The 18,201-nt window shown below is 33.1% G+C and overlaps 2 protein-coding genes across 6 annotated transcripts; both read right to left on the reverse strand.

The window, feature by feature from the left end:
• Window positions 1–250: 250 nt before the first annotated feature.
• On the reverse strand, window positions 251–7,394 carry LOC111697075 (zinc transporter ZIP1). 3 transcript variants are annotated; one of them, XM_023466953.1, is made up of 13 exons: window positions 7,196–7,304; window positions 7,004–7,110; window positions 6,330–6,432; window positions 5,801–5,920; window positions 4,758–4,801; window positions 4,471–4,549; window positions 4,296–4,369; window positions 3,568–3,613; window positions 3,077–3,170; window positions 1,939–2,019; window positions 1,495–1,544; window positions 913–978; window positions 251–437 (listed from the first exon to the last, which is right to left on the reverse strand). In XM_023466953.1, the coding sequence occupies exons 1-13, from the start codon at window positions 7,283–7,285 to the stop codon at window positions 333–335; spliced, it is 1,059 nt and encodes a 352-aa protein (XP_023322721.1). In that variant the 5' UTR covers window positions 7,286–7,304; the 3' UTR covers window positions 251–332. The 3 variants fall into 3 exon arrangements, with proteins under 3 accessions (XP_023322721.1, XP_023322720.1, XP_023322722.1); XM_023466952.1 differs by lacking the exon at window positions 1,495–1,544 and having other exon boundaries at window positions 1,889–2,019; window positions 7,196–7,394; XM_023466954.1 differs by lacking the exons at window positions 1,495–1,544; window positions 3,568–3,613; window positions 4,296–4,369 and having other exon boundaries at window positions 1,889–2,019.
• On the reverse strand, window positions 7,392–17,608 carry LOC111697072 (uncharacterized). 3 transcript variants are annotated; one of them, XM_023466947.1, is made up of 14 exons: window positions 17,403–17,608; window positions 16,831–17,032; window positions 16,165–16,271; window positions 15,867–15,962; window positions 14,741–14,838; window positions 14,386–14,482; window positions 13,443–13,535; window positions 12,534–12,600; window positions 10,785–10,902; window positions 10,367–10,494; window positions 9,743–9,825; window positions 8,768–8,879; window positions 8,309–8,389; window positions 7,392–8,101 (listed from the first exon to the last, which is right to left on the reverse strand). In XM_023466947.1, the coding sequence occupies exons 1-14, from the start codon at window positions 17,522–17,524 to the stop codon at window positions 8,054–8,056; spliced, it is 1,452 nt and encodes a 483-aa protein (XP_023322715.1). In that variant the 5' UTR covers window positions 17,525–17,608; the 3' UTR covers window positions 7,392–8,053. The 3 variants fall into 3 exon arrangements, with proteins under 3 accessions (XP_023322715.1, XP_023322716.1, XP_023322717.1); XM_023466948.1 differs by lacking the exons at window positions 7,392–8,101; window positions 8,309–8,389; window positions 8,768–8,879 and adding an exon at window positions 8,963–9,035; XM_023466949.1 differs by lacking the exons at window positions 7,392–8,101; window positions 8,309–8,389; window positions 8,768–8,879 and adding an exon at window positions 9,054–9,114.
• Between the last annotated feature and the right edge of the window lie 593 nt (window positions 17,609–18,201).

The following is an 18,201-nucleotide window of genomic DNA, read 5'->3' on the forward strand; positions in this document are numbered from 1 at the left end:
CGATAACGATTAAGTGCTAGGATATCTAGTACCCTAGGATTACGATTACTATCAGATAGGTTTATCCTAGAATGAAGATTACCAGAAGTTAACGATTAAGTTCTAGGATATCTATTATCCTAGGATAAAGATTACTCTTAAATTGGTTTATCCTAGAACGTTCTACCTTTATTATTATCCTACGATATTGTCAACTCTAGGATGTAATCTCTTCTAGGATAACAATTCCTTAATTGTAAACCATCGGGACCTTGTTAAACACAAACATTTATTTTTCTCCAGGTTTATTCAGAGTTTACTCTGATTAGTGAGTTATAAAGAGATTACTCTGATTAGTGAGTTATAAAGAGCAGTCCGCAGATCAGAGCAAACCCGAGAAGAACAAAGAGAACCTTCCATAGTCTGTTCGTCGGCACATTCAACTCATGGGGTAGAACCTACCCAAGAAGAACTTAATGTGACTTTAAGCGTAATTTCAAGTGACTCTCCATGCAAAAATGACCATGCCTGATTTGTAACGGTGCCCTTGAAACTTTCAGCTGGTCAAAAAAGTGGACAATACCGTCGTTCTCTAACTCGAAAAGTGTTTATTTCTAGGAGTTTCTCCATTGCTTCTTATTAACAAAGAATGCAGAAGTACCATTTGCTTAGAAACCGCAAGTGAAAATAAACAGTTTTAAGTAACACAAACATTGATATGTAATTCTTACTTGATCAGATAAAGATTTCGAGGGTACCGTTGTAAATCGAACAGCATGCTACTTTTGCATAGAGAGTCACTTAAAATTACGCTTACAGTCACTTTATTTACAATAAAAATAAAAAAAATATGATGAATATTGAATATGGAGAAATAGATTTGAATAAATCAAAAAAATAAATTTTACAGTCTCCGTTAAAATGTGATTTTACCTCGAAAAATGTAATGTATAAGAAGGTTCCTCCAGCTATACCCTGCAGTATTCCATTCGCAATATTCTAAACAAAATGTTTTTATTACTAGATAAAAAAAAGTAATATTCTCCACAATAATTAGCAATCATAATTCACGCAAAATTGTCAAGAACTATTTTTTTATATATATTTTTTATTAATGATTAAACCGGTGCGAAACATTTTTGTTTGCAGTTTTTGGTTAATATTTTGCCCCTTGGATCCGGATCCAGGAAGCCAAACTGTTGCGAATCCTACGGACACTGGTTTAAACCTCGACCTAACTGTAGCGAACCTGGACCTATTCCTAAACCAGTGTTTAGGATCCGGCCGGATCCGATGGATCCGGATCCAGAAACGGATCCACGAAAAAATTCAACCAAAAACTGTTAAAAAAGAGAGATTATTAAAAAACCTGTTTGGTTCCTAAAGTTTTAGCAAAAAAATAATTTTAAAACTCTTTTTTTTAAATCAGTAAATTTTTAAGAAATATTCATGACCTGGATCCGGATCTGAATCCAGAATCCGGATCCGCATCCAATGTACTGCACGGGACTATACCTGGGGTAAACTGCTTGGTAGGTCAGCTATCCCTATCCCTACTGCTAGTCCTATAGGACTAGAGATAGAGAATAGTTGCGGATGTTACGGACACTGGTTTAAACCTCGACCTAACTGTAGTGAACCTGGACCTATTCCTAAACCAGTGTTTAGGATCCGGCCGGATCCGGAACATTTTGGCACCCTGGTTCCAGAAACGGATCCACGGATCCGGTTCCAAGGGAAATAAATTCAACCAAAAACTGTTAAAAAAGAGAGATTATTAAAAAACCTGTTTGGTTCCTAAAGTTTAAGCAAAAAAATAATTTAAAATTTTTAAGAAATATTCATGACCTGGATCCGGATCTGGATCCAGAATCCGGATCCGCATCAAATGTACTGCACGGGACTATACCTGGGGTAAACTGCTTGGTAGGTCAGCTATCCCTATCCCTACTGCTAGTCCTATAGGACTAGAGATAGAGAATATGAAGTTGGAAATTATAAAGTTCTTCACCGACATTACCGACTGCGCTATGTTCAAGCCTAGAAAATAATTTAAATTGAAAATATATCATTTTGAGGGATTTAGATTTAGAGAGAAGTAAATAAATGTGAGCCTCAACGCTAAGTCTAAAATGCCCGACTTAAAATTTGTCCTTAAAACCTTCATCTGAGTAAAAAGGATGGATATATTCTTGTGTTTTTATCTGAAAATTTATAGTCTTCTGAATCAAAATAACTTGCGGATACATTCAGCAGAGAAAAAAAAAGGAATTGACGGAATTTATCCCTTTTCAAGAAACACCGACAATAACTTCCTCATTCTTACTCAGATAAAGGTGGGTACTGGGTACTATGCCATTTATCAGATAAAGGTGGGTACTGGGTACTATGCCATATATCAGATAAAGGTGGGTACTGGGTACTATGCCATATATCAGATAAAGGTGGGCACTGGGTACTATGCCATTTATCAGATAAAGGTGGGTACTGGATACTCTGCCATATATCAGATAAAGGTGGGTACTGGATACGTCTGCCATATATCAGATAAAGGTGGTAACTGGGTACTCTGTCATATATCAGATAAAGGTGGGTACTGGGTACTCTGCCATATATCAGATAAAGGTGGTTACTGGGTACTATGCCATATATCAGATAAAGATGGGTACTGGATACTCTGCCATAATCAGATAAAGGTGGGTACTGGGTACTCTGTCATATATCAGATAAAGGTGGGTACTGGGTACTCTGCCATATATCAGATAAAGGTGGGTACTGGGTACTTTGTAATATATCAGATAAAGGTTTAAATTAATAAAAAAATTATGTTATCAGTGCTTTTCCATATGTAAGAATACTCGGCGTCTAATTTCAATATAAAAAGTCCATAGCATAGCAAACAGGGGCGTACGAGAGCATTTATGTAGGGGGAAAAATATTGATACCTTTTTAACTATCTAAACTATTCAATCAAATATACGTGTTACCCCCTGGGGGGGGCACGCGTGTATATGATATAAAATTCAAACAGATTAATGTTAACAACCTTCTAGTATTAGTAATTTTAGTAAACTTTAGCCGCAATGTTGTTACTTACCCAGACTGAATGCCATGACCGCTTTGTGTACAATGACCGCTACAAATATAGAAATGAGAGAGGCACTGTCGTCTTGTAGTCCAATCGCTAAACCCTGTCAAAAAATGAATTATTTTAACGGTAATGAAACTTCCTTCTCTAAGGCCGTTACTGTAGAGTGTATACATAACTTTAATTAAGGAAATTGTCAGAATTAAACAATGTTCAAAGAAAAGCCACGATATCTGCCACAATATTGATCAGATAAAGGTTTAAAGGGTAAATTGTAATGGGGCATATCTCTCTTTAAACGGAGGGTTACTTGAAATAACAACGACAGGCATTTTAGGAAAAGGGGGGTTATTATATAACTAAAAGATATTTATTAAAATTTAGAAATAAAAAAAAATTTCATTTGAAAAAATAATCTGAACAAAAGCATTTGAAGTCGGGTGTTTAAAATAAATATTTGTCATTTTTTGTTGTGCAGCAATAGATAGAAAATGTTTTACCTCAAAAACTGAATGGAATGAGAGTGCGAGAAGAAGCATAATACTCCTGGAGAAGATACAAATATTGCTTAAAATTGAAAAATAATTCCCCCCCCCTCCCCCCGCTTTAGGTTTTATTAGGTGAATTTGGGAAAATAAATGAATTAAAGGAAAATAGATTAATTTGTGTGTATGCATCAAAAAGGATAAAAAAAAAAATAGTCTTTTGATGTCAAATAATTCATTTTTTAGAGATCATCAAAATTCTTAAGATAATAATATAAATTCTTAAGATTATAATATATACCCCAGTCTTTATTTATTTCAAAAATACTGAGATATAATAAAAATAAGATAATATTAAACAATTTTGTGATAATCAAGGCCTTCAGATATAGAAGGGTTTCTCTTGTAATTTATTATTAAAAGGACTGTAAGTGTAACTACAAGTGACCCTCTATGTAAGTGACAATGCCTGATTCACAACAGTTCAGTTGTGATAATTCCTATGTTTTCCTCTTGTAAAAAATAAGAAATGTGCAAGTCACTTTTGTAGAGAGGCTACATTTGAAAATGATCAGTTCTCACGCTTATAAACACTGATATCTAACTCAAACTTGACCAGAAAAAGGCTTTTTAGGTTACCATTGAAATGGATGAGAATTGGGCATTGTCATCTTTACATGGAGGTTCACTTGAAATTACGTTCACAGTCCCTTTAAACCTAAAAGTTTTAATATGAAATCTCCCTAAGTGTACTGTGCTGGAAAACACCATGAGATATATGCGAATGATCTGTGTGCCCGTCATGCGTATGGTGAACCTGAGTATAAAATGTAAACAAACATATATAAACAATAACAAACAAAAGTAGACAAACAATTAAAAACAATAAAACGAAAAAGAAAAAAACTAGATGTTTACCACGTTTGAGAGTCCTGTAATGCTATCTTGTCGTGAAATAGATTCAAAATCATTCTGATTAACACTAGTTTGTCGGGACCTTTAGATAAAATTAAAACGTTAATTTCATAGATAAAAATCTAATATCTAGCTGTCAAGGAATAGACTCCTAATGTGGGGTATGAAGCCCCCCCCCCCCCTTGAGATTCCTGAATAAATAATTGCAATTCAAAGGAAAAATTAAGTAAAAATANCAACCCCCCCCCCCATTAAAGTCCTAACTTTTCAGTGATAAAAACACTCAACACCTGGATAATAAAGGTTGCCTCTCCGCTTCAGACATCCAGGATTCCTAAATATATTTCAACTTCATGTACATCTATATTTTCCATACTTCAATACCCAGAACGAGAGCATAAATGAACGAATTACAGAAAAAAGGGAAAAAAATAGTGAATGAATGAAATTATAATTTTATGAAAATCAAATCAAATCATATCATTAGGTTTAGGGATTGCTTTAGTGAATGAATGAAATTATGAATTTATGAAAGAGGATGCATTACAGGATGTTAAAATGAAAGAAAGAATGTTATGTGAATGAAGAAAGGAGAATTAAAGGAAAGAGAATGAATTAATGAAGAAAGGAATAAACCTGAAAGTATAGAACTGTCTGCTCTACGGTGAGTATGAGGAAGATGTATGAATTAATGAATATATAATAAATGAATAAACCTGAAAGTAAAGCACTGTCTGCTCTACGGTAAGTATGAGGAAGATGAATGAATGAATATATAAATGAAAGGATGAATGAATGAATGAATAAATGAATAAACCTGAAAGTATAGCACTGTCTGGTCTGGTCTGGTGAGTATGAGGAAGATGAATGAAAGGATGAATGAATATAAGGATGAAAGGATGAATGAATGAATAGATGAATAAACCTGAAAGTATAGCGCTGTCTGGTCTACGGTGAGTATGAGGAAGATGAATGAATGAATGAATATATAAATGAAAGGATGAATGAATGAATAAATGAATGAATAAACCTGAAAGTATAGCACTGTCTGTTCTACGGTGAGTATGAGGAAGATGAATGAATGAATGAATATATTAATGAAAGGATGAATGAATGAATAAATGAATAAACCTGAAAGTATAGCACTGTCTGCTCTACGGTGAGTATGAGGAAGATGAAGGAATGAATGAATATATTAATGAAAGGATGAATGAATGAATAAATGAATAAACCTGAAAGTATAGCACTGTCTGTTCTACGGTGAGTATGAGGAAGATGAATGAATGAATGAATATATTAATGAAAGGATGAATAAATGAATAAATGAATAAACCTGAAAGTACAGCACTGTCTGCTCTACGGTGAGTATGAGGAAGAACCCCATAACAATGATGAACTGAGCCAGAGGATATTCAACATCTACACCATAGCTGTCTTTGATCTCTTCAAGCACCTAATAATCACAATTTAAAAATAAGGATAACACTAACTAAAGCCTTCATAGTAATAATAAAAGTTTTAAAAATAACAATTTCGAAAGCAATAAATAACAGGAACAACGGCATCGACGACATTCAAAATCAATATCACAATTTCTATCATAATCAAAATCATAATCACAATCACATCCCCACAATATCAGATGACAAACTTAATCATATTCACAGTTACAATCACAATTACAATAAAAATCATTATCACAATCACAATCGCAAGTGAAATAGCCATAAGACATAATTGCAATAGAAAAAACAATATTAGTTTTTATAAGATGAATAGTAAGCCAGAGTCAACTCACATAAGAAAACTCAAGCAACGATATAAGAAAACTTAATTTCAAAATCAATTAGTCAATCAATCACCTCGTTTATCTTCTCTTCAACGTCCGGAACTAAATCTAGAAGACAGGCCGCGATAAATACACCACCGGCAAAACAAGAAGCAAAGCTCAGAACATTCTTCCATCTACGAGAAGGAAGATTATCTTACTATCACATTATATTACTATTACAAAATTGAAGATTGAAGATCATCTTCTGGGGTTAAAAAAAAGAATCCTAAAAATACAAATACAAGAAAAAGCCAAATTAAAGTCATTAAGACAGAACTTTAAATCCAAAGTTTAAGGGGACTGTAACCGTGATTTCATGTGACTCTTCAAGCAAAGATGGCAATGCCAAATTTAAAACGGCACCCTAAACAGCTTTGTTTGATCAAGTATGATATCATTGTTTACAATTTTGAAATCTGATTATTTGTCCATCGTGGTTTCTCTACAAAAGTGATTTGAGCATTTCTACTACAGAAAAAATAAAGAAATTATTAAAATTAAAAACATTCAAAACTAGAAAAACGACAATATCTTCCACATTTTTTTAATTAAAAGGTTACAAGGGTACCGTTGTGAATCGTGCAATGTGATTTTTGCATGGATGGTCATTTGAAATTACCCTTACAGTCCCTTTAAGAAAAAACCTTCAGAGGATTTTCACTTCCTTTCGGTCAGAAAAAAATATCCGACATCAGATCCTTATACCTTATTCTAGATGTAACATCTGTGTTTTCTCTGACAGCGGAGAACAGTTTCAATGGTATCAACCCAAACAGGAATGTAACAGCGAACATCGATACCATAACAATTATCTTAACAGTTATAGGATACATTTGAATTTGGAAGATAGAATCTAAAAAATGTAGAAAAAAAGGTCAACTTTTGATATAAATTTACCTTTTCCGAAATAAGAGCCTTGGCGCCCATTTTCTCAACGTCATCTATGGTTGTATACTCCATCTCCTCAAGAATAGTTGATGTGTCCATTTTAACAAAAATCCTCAAACAGTCTCTGTAGTGTGTACGAAAACTTTAACCTCAGACTGAATGAATATTGAATACAGCAGACTATCTAAATTGCGCCATTTTGAAATCTGAAACCACAAGTTTTAGGATTATTATCAATTCTTAAACTTAAAACTGAAAACATCCGTGCTAAAACAAAAACTAAAACTAATAAAGGGTTTAAAGAAATAAATTTTCTAATCAAAAATGGTTACAGAAAATCAAGTTAAAACGACTCAAGAAATTGTAAGAAGAAATACAACAGAAGAAGTACGTTGGAAAGGTGACATAATTAACAACAAAGATCAGATCTTCAAATATATCAAAATTCGTTATCCGCTGAAATGTTAAGATTAAGATAGCCTGGAATTAATTAAACTAATATATATATATTAAACACTTGTAATATTTTGATAAATATTTTTGATATACTTAATCATATATAAATATATATATACCTATATGTATATATCGGAATGGGATCAATAAATTTTCTTATAAAAATATCTGTTCGTTAAAACATAACATAACCATTATTAAATTGTCCAAACAAAGTAAACAACTTAAAAAGTACTAATTACTCAATAGGTGACATATCATCGTACAATTTACAGTGTACGCGAGCACAAAATAAACAACAATAAGTACAAACAGAGTACAATAAAAACATTCAAGTTGTTTCTACTAAAATCAATTCAAACAATTGTAAAGGGACGCGGGGTCTTGCATTTCTAGTCAATATTTCTTCTACTAATCCATCTCACTTCTCCGCGATGAAGTCAGTTTCTCCGTATATGCCTAAACATAACTAATTAAATACAACAAAAAATCTTTTTTCTCAAAAAAAATCAAGATTTAAAAATGTAAATTCTCATAAATCCTTTTACTCAACAAAACACTACATAACTTACAAATTACAAATCCATCCAGTGATCTTTGCAGTCAATTAATAAACCAATTAATCAAATAATTTTGCTAGACTGATAATTTTAAAGAGTGAAATACCTGAATCAGGCAGAAAGCATCGCAAACAGGTTTATGCTTCTCCCTCCCCTTCTCTTCACAGGAGGAGCAACAAAATGAAACCTAGAATTAAAAAAAAAATATTTACCGTCCTTTAATCTCTTTAACACCAACTTTAAGTATCAATGTGTAGATGATAATAATAAATAAGAAGAGGGAAAGGGTGAGGTTTTAGAAGTTCTTTACAGGGCTCCAAAAAATAGTTCTGCCTCTGCAATTTGGCTTGCTGCAGTAAACATCCAAAAGATTCATTTATTTTTATTTTCAAAATTAGCCAAAGTATGATTGAAGGATGGACAAGGAATGGACGATCAAGAAGAAAGAATGAAAAACAAGATTATAGAAGTCTCAAAATGTTTCCATCTGATATCATATTGAAATTTGAAAATATTGTAAAATCTAATTAAAATAAATTATTAAAGTTAAAAAGAAGTTATTTACTTCATTGCATTGTTCACAGTCTTGAAGTGAATCCCTCCAGAAACCACAGGTAGCACAACCATCTTCAGGTTCTCTTAGCTTAGCAGCCCAGATCTCCTTTTCCTCTGTGTACCTAGACAATCAATCAATCAATCATTCATTTTCCGATTCCCTTAAATTAGCAGCCCAGCTCTTACTGTCCTCCGTGTACCTAGACAATCAATCAATCAATCATTCATTTTCCGATTCCCTTAACTTAGCAGCCCAGCTCTCCCTATCCTCTGTGTACCTAGACAATCAATCAATCAATCAACCATCTTCAGGTTCTCTTAGCTTAGCAGCCCAGCTCTCCCTTATCCTCTGTGTACCTAGACAATCAATCAATCAATCAATCAATCAACCATCTTCAGGTTCTCTTAGCTTAGCAGCCCAGCTCTCCCTTTCTTCTATCTGCCTGGACAATAAATCAATTAATCAAACGATAAATCAAACAATTAATCAAACAATCAATCAATCAATCAACCAACCAACCAACCAACCAACCAGCAAAACAACCAACCAACCAACCATTTTTGTAGTCTCTCTTATTAGCAATCATCAACCAATCAATGCTTTTCCCTGAGGCCAAAATTTTTAAGATAAATCAAATCAAATCGAATCAAGCAATCAAGCAATCAAACAATCAAACAGTTAAACAATCAATCAATCAATCAGTCCATTGGAAAATCAGTCAAGGAATTAGTTAATCAATATCTCTTATTTTTGCAGCAAAGTTTTCCCTTTTTCCCTATAACTTAAAAAGTATAGATCAACTTCAACAATACATTTTGTAGGATTCCAATTCTCTCACGAGCAGCCATCAACCGATCGATGCCTTTTCCTCTGAAGCCGATTGATCTATCGTTTTAAATCCAATCCAATCAAGTCCAATCAAATCAAATCAATGATTTAGGTAATTTAGCAATTGATCAATCAATGAATTGATTATTACAATACCTTCTGACCGTAATATAAGCTCTACAGACAGAAGAATGATCCTTTACATCTGCTCTCTTACAGGGAGGGGAACAGTAAAATACCTAAAAATTATACATGCACCAATTGCTCATGGCTTAATGGCAATAGCAATGGCGTGGCGTATACAGAACTTAACAGGGGCTTAATCGTTTTTACTTTTAAAGCAGGGTGGCTAAGCCGCCATAGCCTTGCCCCTTGAAACGCCCATTTTAAAATATTTATACAAAAAATTGTAAAATATAAATATAAATTAACAACGGCACAAGAAGTCTAATAAAATATCAATATTATGCAAAATTTTCATTTTTACTGTAGGTACAAAGATTTTAAAGAAATTCATGACATGAATTCGGAGAGGTGAATGGGGCGCCCAGATAAAGATACATTGACTCGCTCCCAACGAAAATATTCTTGTAACCCAGATTTAAAAAAAACTATTCTATGGATATTCCAATGAAAACCATTTAATAACGGAAATTTGAGTAAGTGTCGATAGTGTTAAAATCTTGTCTATAAAATGTTTTTTTTAGTCTACTCTACAGTCTACACCGTTCTAGATGCATGTACCCGGGACTAACAATAATTTTTAAAAATCTAACTCACCTTCTGACAAAGTCTGCATGAGCCCATATTAGTGTCCTCTACTCCACACCGTTCACATACAGTAGCGCTTGCACTGTACTGTACTGCACGTGTTTTATGCTGAGGCAGTACGCCGCACTTTTTAAATCCTTTAAAATGTACAATGTACGTTGAAATTTTTTGACACATTTAAGGAATAATTAAATTGAATAATTTGTGCTTCAATTTGAATGACTTATTTCTGTCATTAAGGCGTTGTTTATTCGAAATTACTTTTTTTCTGAAGAAATTTCTTTTTTGTCGTTCTTTTCCATAATGGGATCTACTAAATTTCAATGGAGAATGTATGTTGACGAAAATATATATGTACCATTGACCAACGGATGTATGTTATATTTGAGAACAGTCTTGATTCAAACAAGGTAGAAAAATATTTTACCTGGTTTCTCGTCATACGATAAACATTTTCCAGGTTTCTCATTCGTCAAACTTTTCATCTTTGCTTCAATTTGATTGGTCGGAGACTCCTTGTTCTTCCCGATAAGTATACACTGGACCTAAAATAGGAGAACATTATAATAGATTCATAACAGACGCTCTTTTTGAGGGACTGTGAACGTAATTTCAAGTGACCCTCTGTCAAATAAAATCAAGTTTACATCAGCGTGGCCCCCCTAGACTACCTCCAGGGCGCTACCACCACCCTGGGAATAGCGGCCTGGAGTTCAAGCCAGGTAGGATACCTGTTTGAACTACTGTTTATTTGAACTATTGTTCATTTGAACCACTGACATGACGTCATATTCTGTAGTTCAAATCAACACATTTCTTGTTTATTTTCAATTTTTTTCTATAAATTCAGTTTTGTTATAATTCATGAAGTTAGGTCATCTATATATAAATTTAGCTTGTCTTGGTGTCCGTTTGTTTGTTTGTACAATCAAATTGATATAGTTAAAACACTAAGAAATATTTCAAATAAACATAAAATAGTTCAAATGAAAATAAAAAAAGTTCAAATGAACAAAAAAGTTTTGAACTTCTTTTTTCTCATTTGAACTATTTTATTTGAACTATTCTTTGATTCACTTGAACTATTTTTTGGTTCATTTGAACTATTTTTTGGTTCACTTGAGCATGAAATAAACTCGTTTGAACTATTGTTTGTTTGAACTACTCATTTGGTATCCGTGGTACCACGTGAGTAGTTCAAACGAACAATAGTTCAAACGGGACATGTTCAAACAGGATAGCATCCAATCCGGGTAGTAGTACAAATGTATAACGCCCCGGTACTTCCCGGTAAAGATGGCAATAGTACTCTTAACAGCGTTCAAGTATGAATTATGAATAAGTATGTATTAGATATCTATGTTGATAATTTTGAAAACTTATTATTTTCCATTGGGGTTTCTCTACAAAAGTGACTTGCGCATTTCTACTACAAGAAAACTATTAATAAAAAACGACGTTATCTAATTAAGATAAAAGTTCCATGGGTACTTTTGTTAATCGAAAAAATCCCCTTTTAAATTTGAAATTACGCTTAAAGTCCCCTTCAAATATGTAAATCCACCTCCACCAATGAAAAAAAATCCCCTTTTAAATTTGAAATTACGCTTAAAGTCCCCTTCAAATATGTAAATCCACCTCCACCAATGAAAAAAAAATCCGCAATTTTAATAGTATTCTTTGTAAGATCTATGGATCTTTTCTTAAATCTTGATGTTCAGGTTGAATCCAGAAATCGTGATCTACTCATCTAATTCTATACTTGTTCCTCCTGTATATACATATGTAAATATTTAATCGAGCTTTATCTGAGATTTTATTTGAGTTTAATAAAATTTTACTTTAAATGTATCATTCTGGGCTCTGGCCTAAAAGTTTTATATTCTCAAGCCTAAAAAGCTTTTTTACAACGTCTAGATTTATACTTTAAATAGAGCCTATAACTAAAAAATATATTTAATGGTCTATNCATACAGACGTCTCACTAAAGATTGGTCCGTGTCAATTAGTCAATGAAACATTGTGTATGAGGATGTTTATCTGTTTTTTTTATTGAATAATAAATTGATTATACGTACATACATATACTTTTACACTATCATATTTAATCATCTAGCTAAATAAAAATTAATTCGACAACCTCTTGATGAATATAATGTTTCTTAAGTTTACCGACCTTGTTAGATTTACCACTAGGAGAACTCTCCTGGTTTACAACTATACATTTACTCTGAAACTCCTCCCTAGAATTATACATAATATTCATTTTTTCGTTAAATACTTTAAATTTTCAATAATTGTAAGAATTGAGGAAAATAAAAAATTCATTTTGATTTTTGAATTCAACAAACTTTTCATTATGATTACAGTAAAATATTTATTTAGAAGTTCAGCTATATATGCATTTAAATTCGACAAAATATTCATTTCAAATTCAATTAAATATTCACTACAAGTTTAATGGAAGTAATATATGAAGTGCGAATAAAAACTTAATATGAATATTCATTTATAATTTTGAAAAAAATGTTGTTAAATCTTTCAATTATTCTGCTTTCCCATCAGGCAAATTAAACCGAGATCAAACCTGAATCTAGTTTTAGATAATATCCAACTAATAAATTTACAGCTCTGGCGTTAGTCTGAAGTAACGGAGTTATTGCAACAAACCTTAGTTTTCTAATTCTGTCATTTCTGTTAGATAAATAGTTTGAAATATCAAAGGTTTAGACTGTCAGATAGCAATGATATTGGGAGTAGAAAATTCGAGTCTGTGGCAAGAACTCAGTTCCTTTATCTCGTGATAAGGATCCGGATCCAAGGGACAAAACCTGCTATAAACTTACTTTTTACTCTTAAAACACAAATCTGAACTGTTTACTACTGATCAATTATTAATACTTTATAATATCTGAATGGTTCATTTAGACTTATCTCTTTAAAAAATCAGTAAATCTTAAGAAAATGTGCATGATCTGGATCCGGATCCCTTTTTTACAAGGCTGTTTCTAGGATCCGGATAAGCATCAAAATTAAATGGATCCTAAACAGTAAGCATGCTTGATCTCTAATTCGATAACTTTACCTAAACTTTTCATTCTCGTCATCACATGTGCAGAAATACAGTTTATCCTTGTTCTTCAAGATATCAAGAGAATTCAACTCTTCAACAAAGTTTCTAAAACAAACATGTTCAGTTAAATCAAATCAATTCTGCCTTTTAGGGACGTCACACTTGAGTTACATTTCGACACTAGTGAAATTTAGTGAAAGCATTAGAAGAAAGCAGTTGAGGTGTCAACACCTCCACTCTCTGAGAGAAAGCATGCAAAAGGCTTGAAAATATATTCAGGACTAGGGCCGCAACCCTTTTTACTGTCAACAAGAATTGGTTCACACCCTTTGCTAATATGAGTGCTGACTAATTATCTACTTGTAAATGCACAATGAATGTATTCTTAATTGAGTTTTCAATATGTATACTTTGTTTCAACAAATACGATCAAACCTAAATTATCAAACAATATATTTTTAATTGGCTCATAATAAATTTTCTTTTGTGTTTTACTTTAAGCTGAACCATCATACATTATTATTTTGTATTTTGTGTTTGAAAATAAATACTATAACTATAACTATTATTTAGTATTTAATCGCTGTTCTTTTTACTTAGAACACATTAAAGATTTTTTAAAAAAATCATTAGCTTATATGAATCATAAATTTAGGATATCAATTTTCAAAAAAACTACAAAATTTCTCTTCTTTTAAATGTAGAATGGTAAAATATTGCTTCACAGAAGGTGGGGGTAGGATACCCCTGAACCCAGAATATCCTACTTTTGGTTTGGAAAGCGTTAAGAACATCGACTTAACTGATTCTAATTCAAAAATCCACCAAGAATAATTCAAAGAAAGGGCTAGCTGTTTCCAACGACTTAAATTAAACAACAATTGGGGGAAAACGACTAAGCGCGTTATGAATGATTTTAAGATTAAAAAGTTTTGACCTCAGGTCTAATATTCACCTAGTGGGCGGAGTAAATGATGCAGTCCTACTCAGAGTTTGATAATTCAAAAGTTTACACTTCCCACACACTGTCAAAACATCCAGAAAGTTAGGACCTAACAAGTTCAGAAAAAGATTACTTAAAGCTGCAAGTGCAGGGGTATGATTTATTGTGTTGTATTTAATTTTCAGAATTTCATGGGGGAGGGAACCCGGCTGATTTACGAAGATTTGGTGGGGAAATTTTTAAATTTGATTTCACTTATAAGTTGAACAATTCTAAGACTATATTGGATCTGGTAAGACTTCAACTTGTTAATACTCCTTACCCGGCCCTAAGAAAAGTGGCGCATCTTTTTTTAAATTTCACTTACCAAATACTGCCAGATCTCCTGTGAGTAGATCCTGTTCTGTGTAGGTTTTATTATTCCTTTTTCTCCGTTCCATCACACCCTCGCCATTCATATCAATCCTAGCAAACAGAAGGTTTTATTATTCCTTTTTCTCCGTTCCATCACACCCTCGCAATTCATATCAATCCTTGCAAACAGAAGGTTTTATTATTTCTCTTTCTCCGTTCCATCACACCCTCGCCATTCATATCAATCCTAGCAAACAGAAGGTTTTATTATTCCTCTTTCTCCGTTCCATCGCACCCTCGCCATTCATATCAATCCTAGCAAACAGAAGGTTTTATTATTCCTTTTTCTCCGTTCTATCACACCCTCGCCATTCATATCAATCCTAGCAAACAGAAGGTTTTATTATTCCTTTTTCTCCGTTCTATCACACCCTCTCCATTCATATCAATCCTAGAAAACAGAAGGTTTTATTATTCCTTTTTCTCCGTTCCATCACACCCTTTCCATTCATATCAATCCTAGCAAACAGAAGGTTTTTTTATTCCTTTTTCACCATTCCATCCAACCCTCGCCATTCATATCAATCCTAGCAAACAGAAGGTTTTATTATTCCTTTTTCTCCGTTCCATCACACCCTTTCCATTCATATCAATCCTAGCAAACAGAAGGTTTTATTATTCCTTTTTCTCTGTTCCATCCCACACTCTCCATTCATATCAATCCTAGCAAACAGAAAGTTTTATTATTCCTTTTTCTCCGTTCAATCACACCCTCTCCATTCATATCAATCCTAGCAAACAGAGGGTTATATTATTCCTTTTCTACGTTCCATCCCACCCTCGCCATTCATATCAATCCTAGCAAACAGAGGGTTATATTATTTCTTTTCTCCGTTCCATCCCACCCTCGCCATTCATATCAATCCTGGCAAACAGAAGGTACTAGGTTCTAGGGGTACAAGATGTACTAGATGTATTAGGTGTACTTATTGTATTAGATGTATTATTTGTCCCAGATTTACAAAGTGTACTAGATGTACTAGATGTACAAGATGTACTAGGTGTACAAGATGTATTTTATGTACCAGATTTACAAGGTGTAGTGCAAGTACTCGCTGTACTAAATTTACTCGGTGTACCTGGAGAACGGATCATTGTATAAGCAGAGAGAATCCAGTCCGTCCTCCCTCTCCGTAAACTGGAACCTCGGCCTCTCCCAGTCTTCTATATCATACCTGGACCATAGATCAGGTTTAAAACAAACTTTGTGGTTTATATGGTTTATATGTTCTTCTTGAAGGAATAGAAAATAATTAGGCCTGTGTAAAATCTATAAATAAGAAAATATTAGGCCTGTGTAAAATCTATAAATCGTCAATTTTTATCAAAGGATAAGTGTGCAATTCTGTTTTTAAAAGGCGAAACCAGTGATCATACCTAGGTTTAGATTGTATAATATAAGATTTTCCTCTGGGAGTAACCAGAGATATATTTTCCATTCTCAATATCTCAGGAGTATCTTTAGTTCTCTCCCAACCCATCAACTAGACAGATCAACACATAGATTCAGTTCAATATCTAGTTTAACAGAGGTCAGATTTAATTAATATAATGAGAGGTAGTTGAACAAGTTACAGATAGTTGAAGGGAGGGCCTTTAACTATCCGTAAATAATTAAACTACTTCAGGGAGCTAAGCTATGTATCATCGATATTAATGCTTAATGTTTAAGGTATAGTTGACATTTTTTTCCCCAGGTTGATATTTTTACTTTGAAATAAACGCTTTTAAGCAGAAACATCGAATAGATGTTAAAGCAGTGGAAATCGATTCTTCAGCAAATGATGGTTCATCCTGTACTTTTTCATTGACACTCTCTTTAATATATATCTTTCATTTTCATCCGATTTGGTTAAAGTAATTCTATTTATGCAATAAATTAGTTCGACATCTTTAATCTCAGTGCTTAGGCTTAGGATCCGGATCCGGATCCGGATCCGCTGGATCCGCATTATTTTGGCTCTTTGGATCCGGATCCGGATCCGCATCAAAATTAAATGGATCCTAAGCACTGTTTAATCTAATGATATTAAGTGTTCATTCCTTGATTTTAGAAAGGAGTATTATACTGGTGCTCTGGCTGGTTGCTATTTCAAAATCTATAATTTTGAGAACTGGATGTTTATAGAAGAGAAGGACGTCCTCCTGGGACCTCTTGGAGTTCTGCTTCTTCCACTCAGTCTTGTCGTAGGTCAGCTGACAGCTTGGTTTCAGAGTTACACTGTTAGTTGTGTACTCTCCATCACTAGTAATATAAAAATATGAAATATCTCTCCAGTAAAATAAAAAAATTTGCGCTCCGCAGACTCTAAATATTATTAAAGTCTACCATAAAGTCTGGTTGATAACGTGAAGAACCTGCCAGTGTTAGTGTTAATATATACCAAATAACTAGCTGTATATGGGTCGATATGGTAGATAAACATGAAGAATCTGCCAGACAGGTTGATATGTATAGTAATAAAGTCTACCTAATATCTAGCAGTATGGGTCGATCTGATTGATAAACATGAAGAACCTGTTATACAGGTTGATATATAGTAATGCAGTCTACCTTATAACTAGCTGTATGGGTCGATCTGCCAGACAGGTTGATATATATTAATAAAGTCTACCTAATAACTAGCTGTATGGGTCGATCTGGTTGATAAACATGGAGAACCTGCCAGACAGGTTGATAAACACGAATATTTGAGAACACACGGAGTAAAGAACCCCGGCTCAGGGATATTGACATGATTCTGAAAAAAAAATATCATTAAAAATTTACAAAAAACTGTTCAACAAAAAGATAAAAAAATAAGTTCGAAATTGGATGTCATATCACGACTGTATCACAAAACAGGTCGAGTAAATTGCGCAGTGGTTATATTAAAAAAAATGTGGTTTTAATTTTTTAGAAGCAAATAGTTGACCATTAGAAATGTTATCACATATATCTTATATAAAAACGTTTCGTTTTTAAGTGCATTGACTCGTTTTTTTTTATTGACTATTTTTTCCATTCATCGCTTCAGCACTTTTTTAGGCAAACACGTCACTATGTGTCATTATATTTTTCCAATAAGAACAATTTACAATGCGTCCTTGTGCAAACCCGATTCACAAATGTACCCTTGAAAGCTTTGTTAAATCAAGAATGAATTAGATATCAATGTTTATAAAAAAGATTATTAATTTCAGTTTCAATTTAATTTCAATTTAATTTCAAAAATAATGTAGAAACTATAATAATTAAATACTTTTCAATCCAGAAAACCACGCTATTTTCCACATCATTAATAAAAAAAAAGTTTATAGGGTAGCATTGTGAATAGGGCGTGCCCCCCTTTTGTTTAATGAAGAAAAATAAGATAGTTATATCAGGGAATGATCAATTTAACCCAATCCCCAAATCAATTTTATGGTTGGAAG

Source organism: Eurytemora carolleeae, unplaced genomic scaffold (genome assembly GCF_000591075.1).
Source record: "Eurytemora carolleeae unplaced genomic scaffold, Eaff_2.0 scaffold208, whole genome shotgun sequence".
NCBI classification, from domain to species: Eukaryota; Metazoa; Arthropoda; class Copepoda; order Calanoida; family Temoridae; genus Eurytemora; species Eurytemora carolleeae.

Bases quoted from the DNA above. Each gene is read 5' to 3' on its own strand.
- LOC111697072 (XM_023466947.1), bottom strand. From the start codon at position 17,524: ATGTCAATATCCCTGAGCCGGGGTTCTTTACTCCGTGTGTTCTCAAAT. The intron at 13,536-14,385 runs GTGAATATTAGA...TGTTTGTTTTAG, and splicing joins TCATTTACTCCGCCCACTAG to AAACTTTGTTGAAGAGTTGA. The intron at 8,390-8,767 runs GTAAATAACTTC...TTTTAATTCTAG, and splicing joins ACTGTGAACAATGCAATGAA to GTTTCATTTTGTTGCTCCTC.
- LOC111697075 (XM_023466952.1), bottom strand. From the start codon at position 7,285: ATGGACACATCAACTATTCTTGAGGAGATGGAGTATACAACCATAGAT. The intron at 4,802-5,800 runs GTTTATTCATTT...AAATATATTTAG, and splicing joins AGACAGTGCTGTACTTTCAG to GAATCCTGGATGTCTGAAGC. The intron at 4,550-4,757 runs GTGTTGAGTGTT...TTTTATCTAAAG, and splicing joins AGGCAACCTTTATTATCCAG to GTCCCGACAAACTAGTGTTA.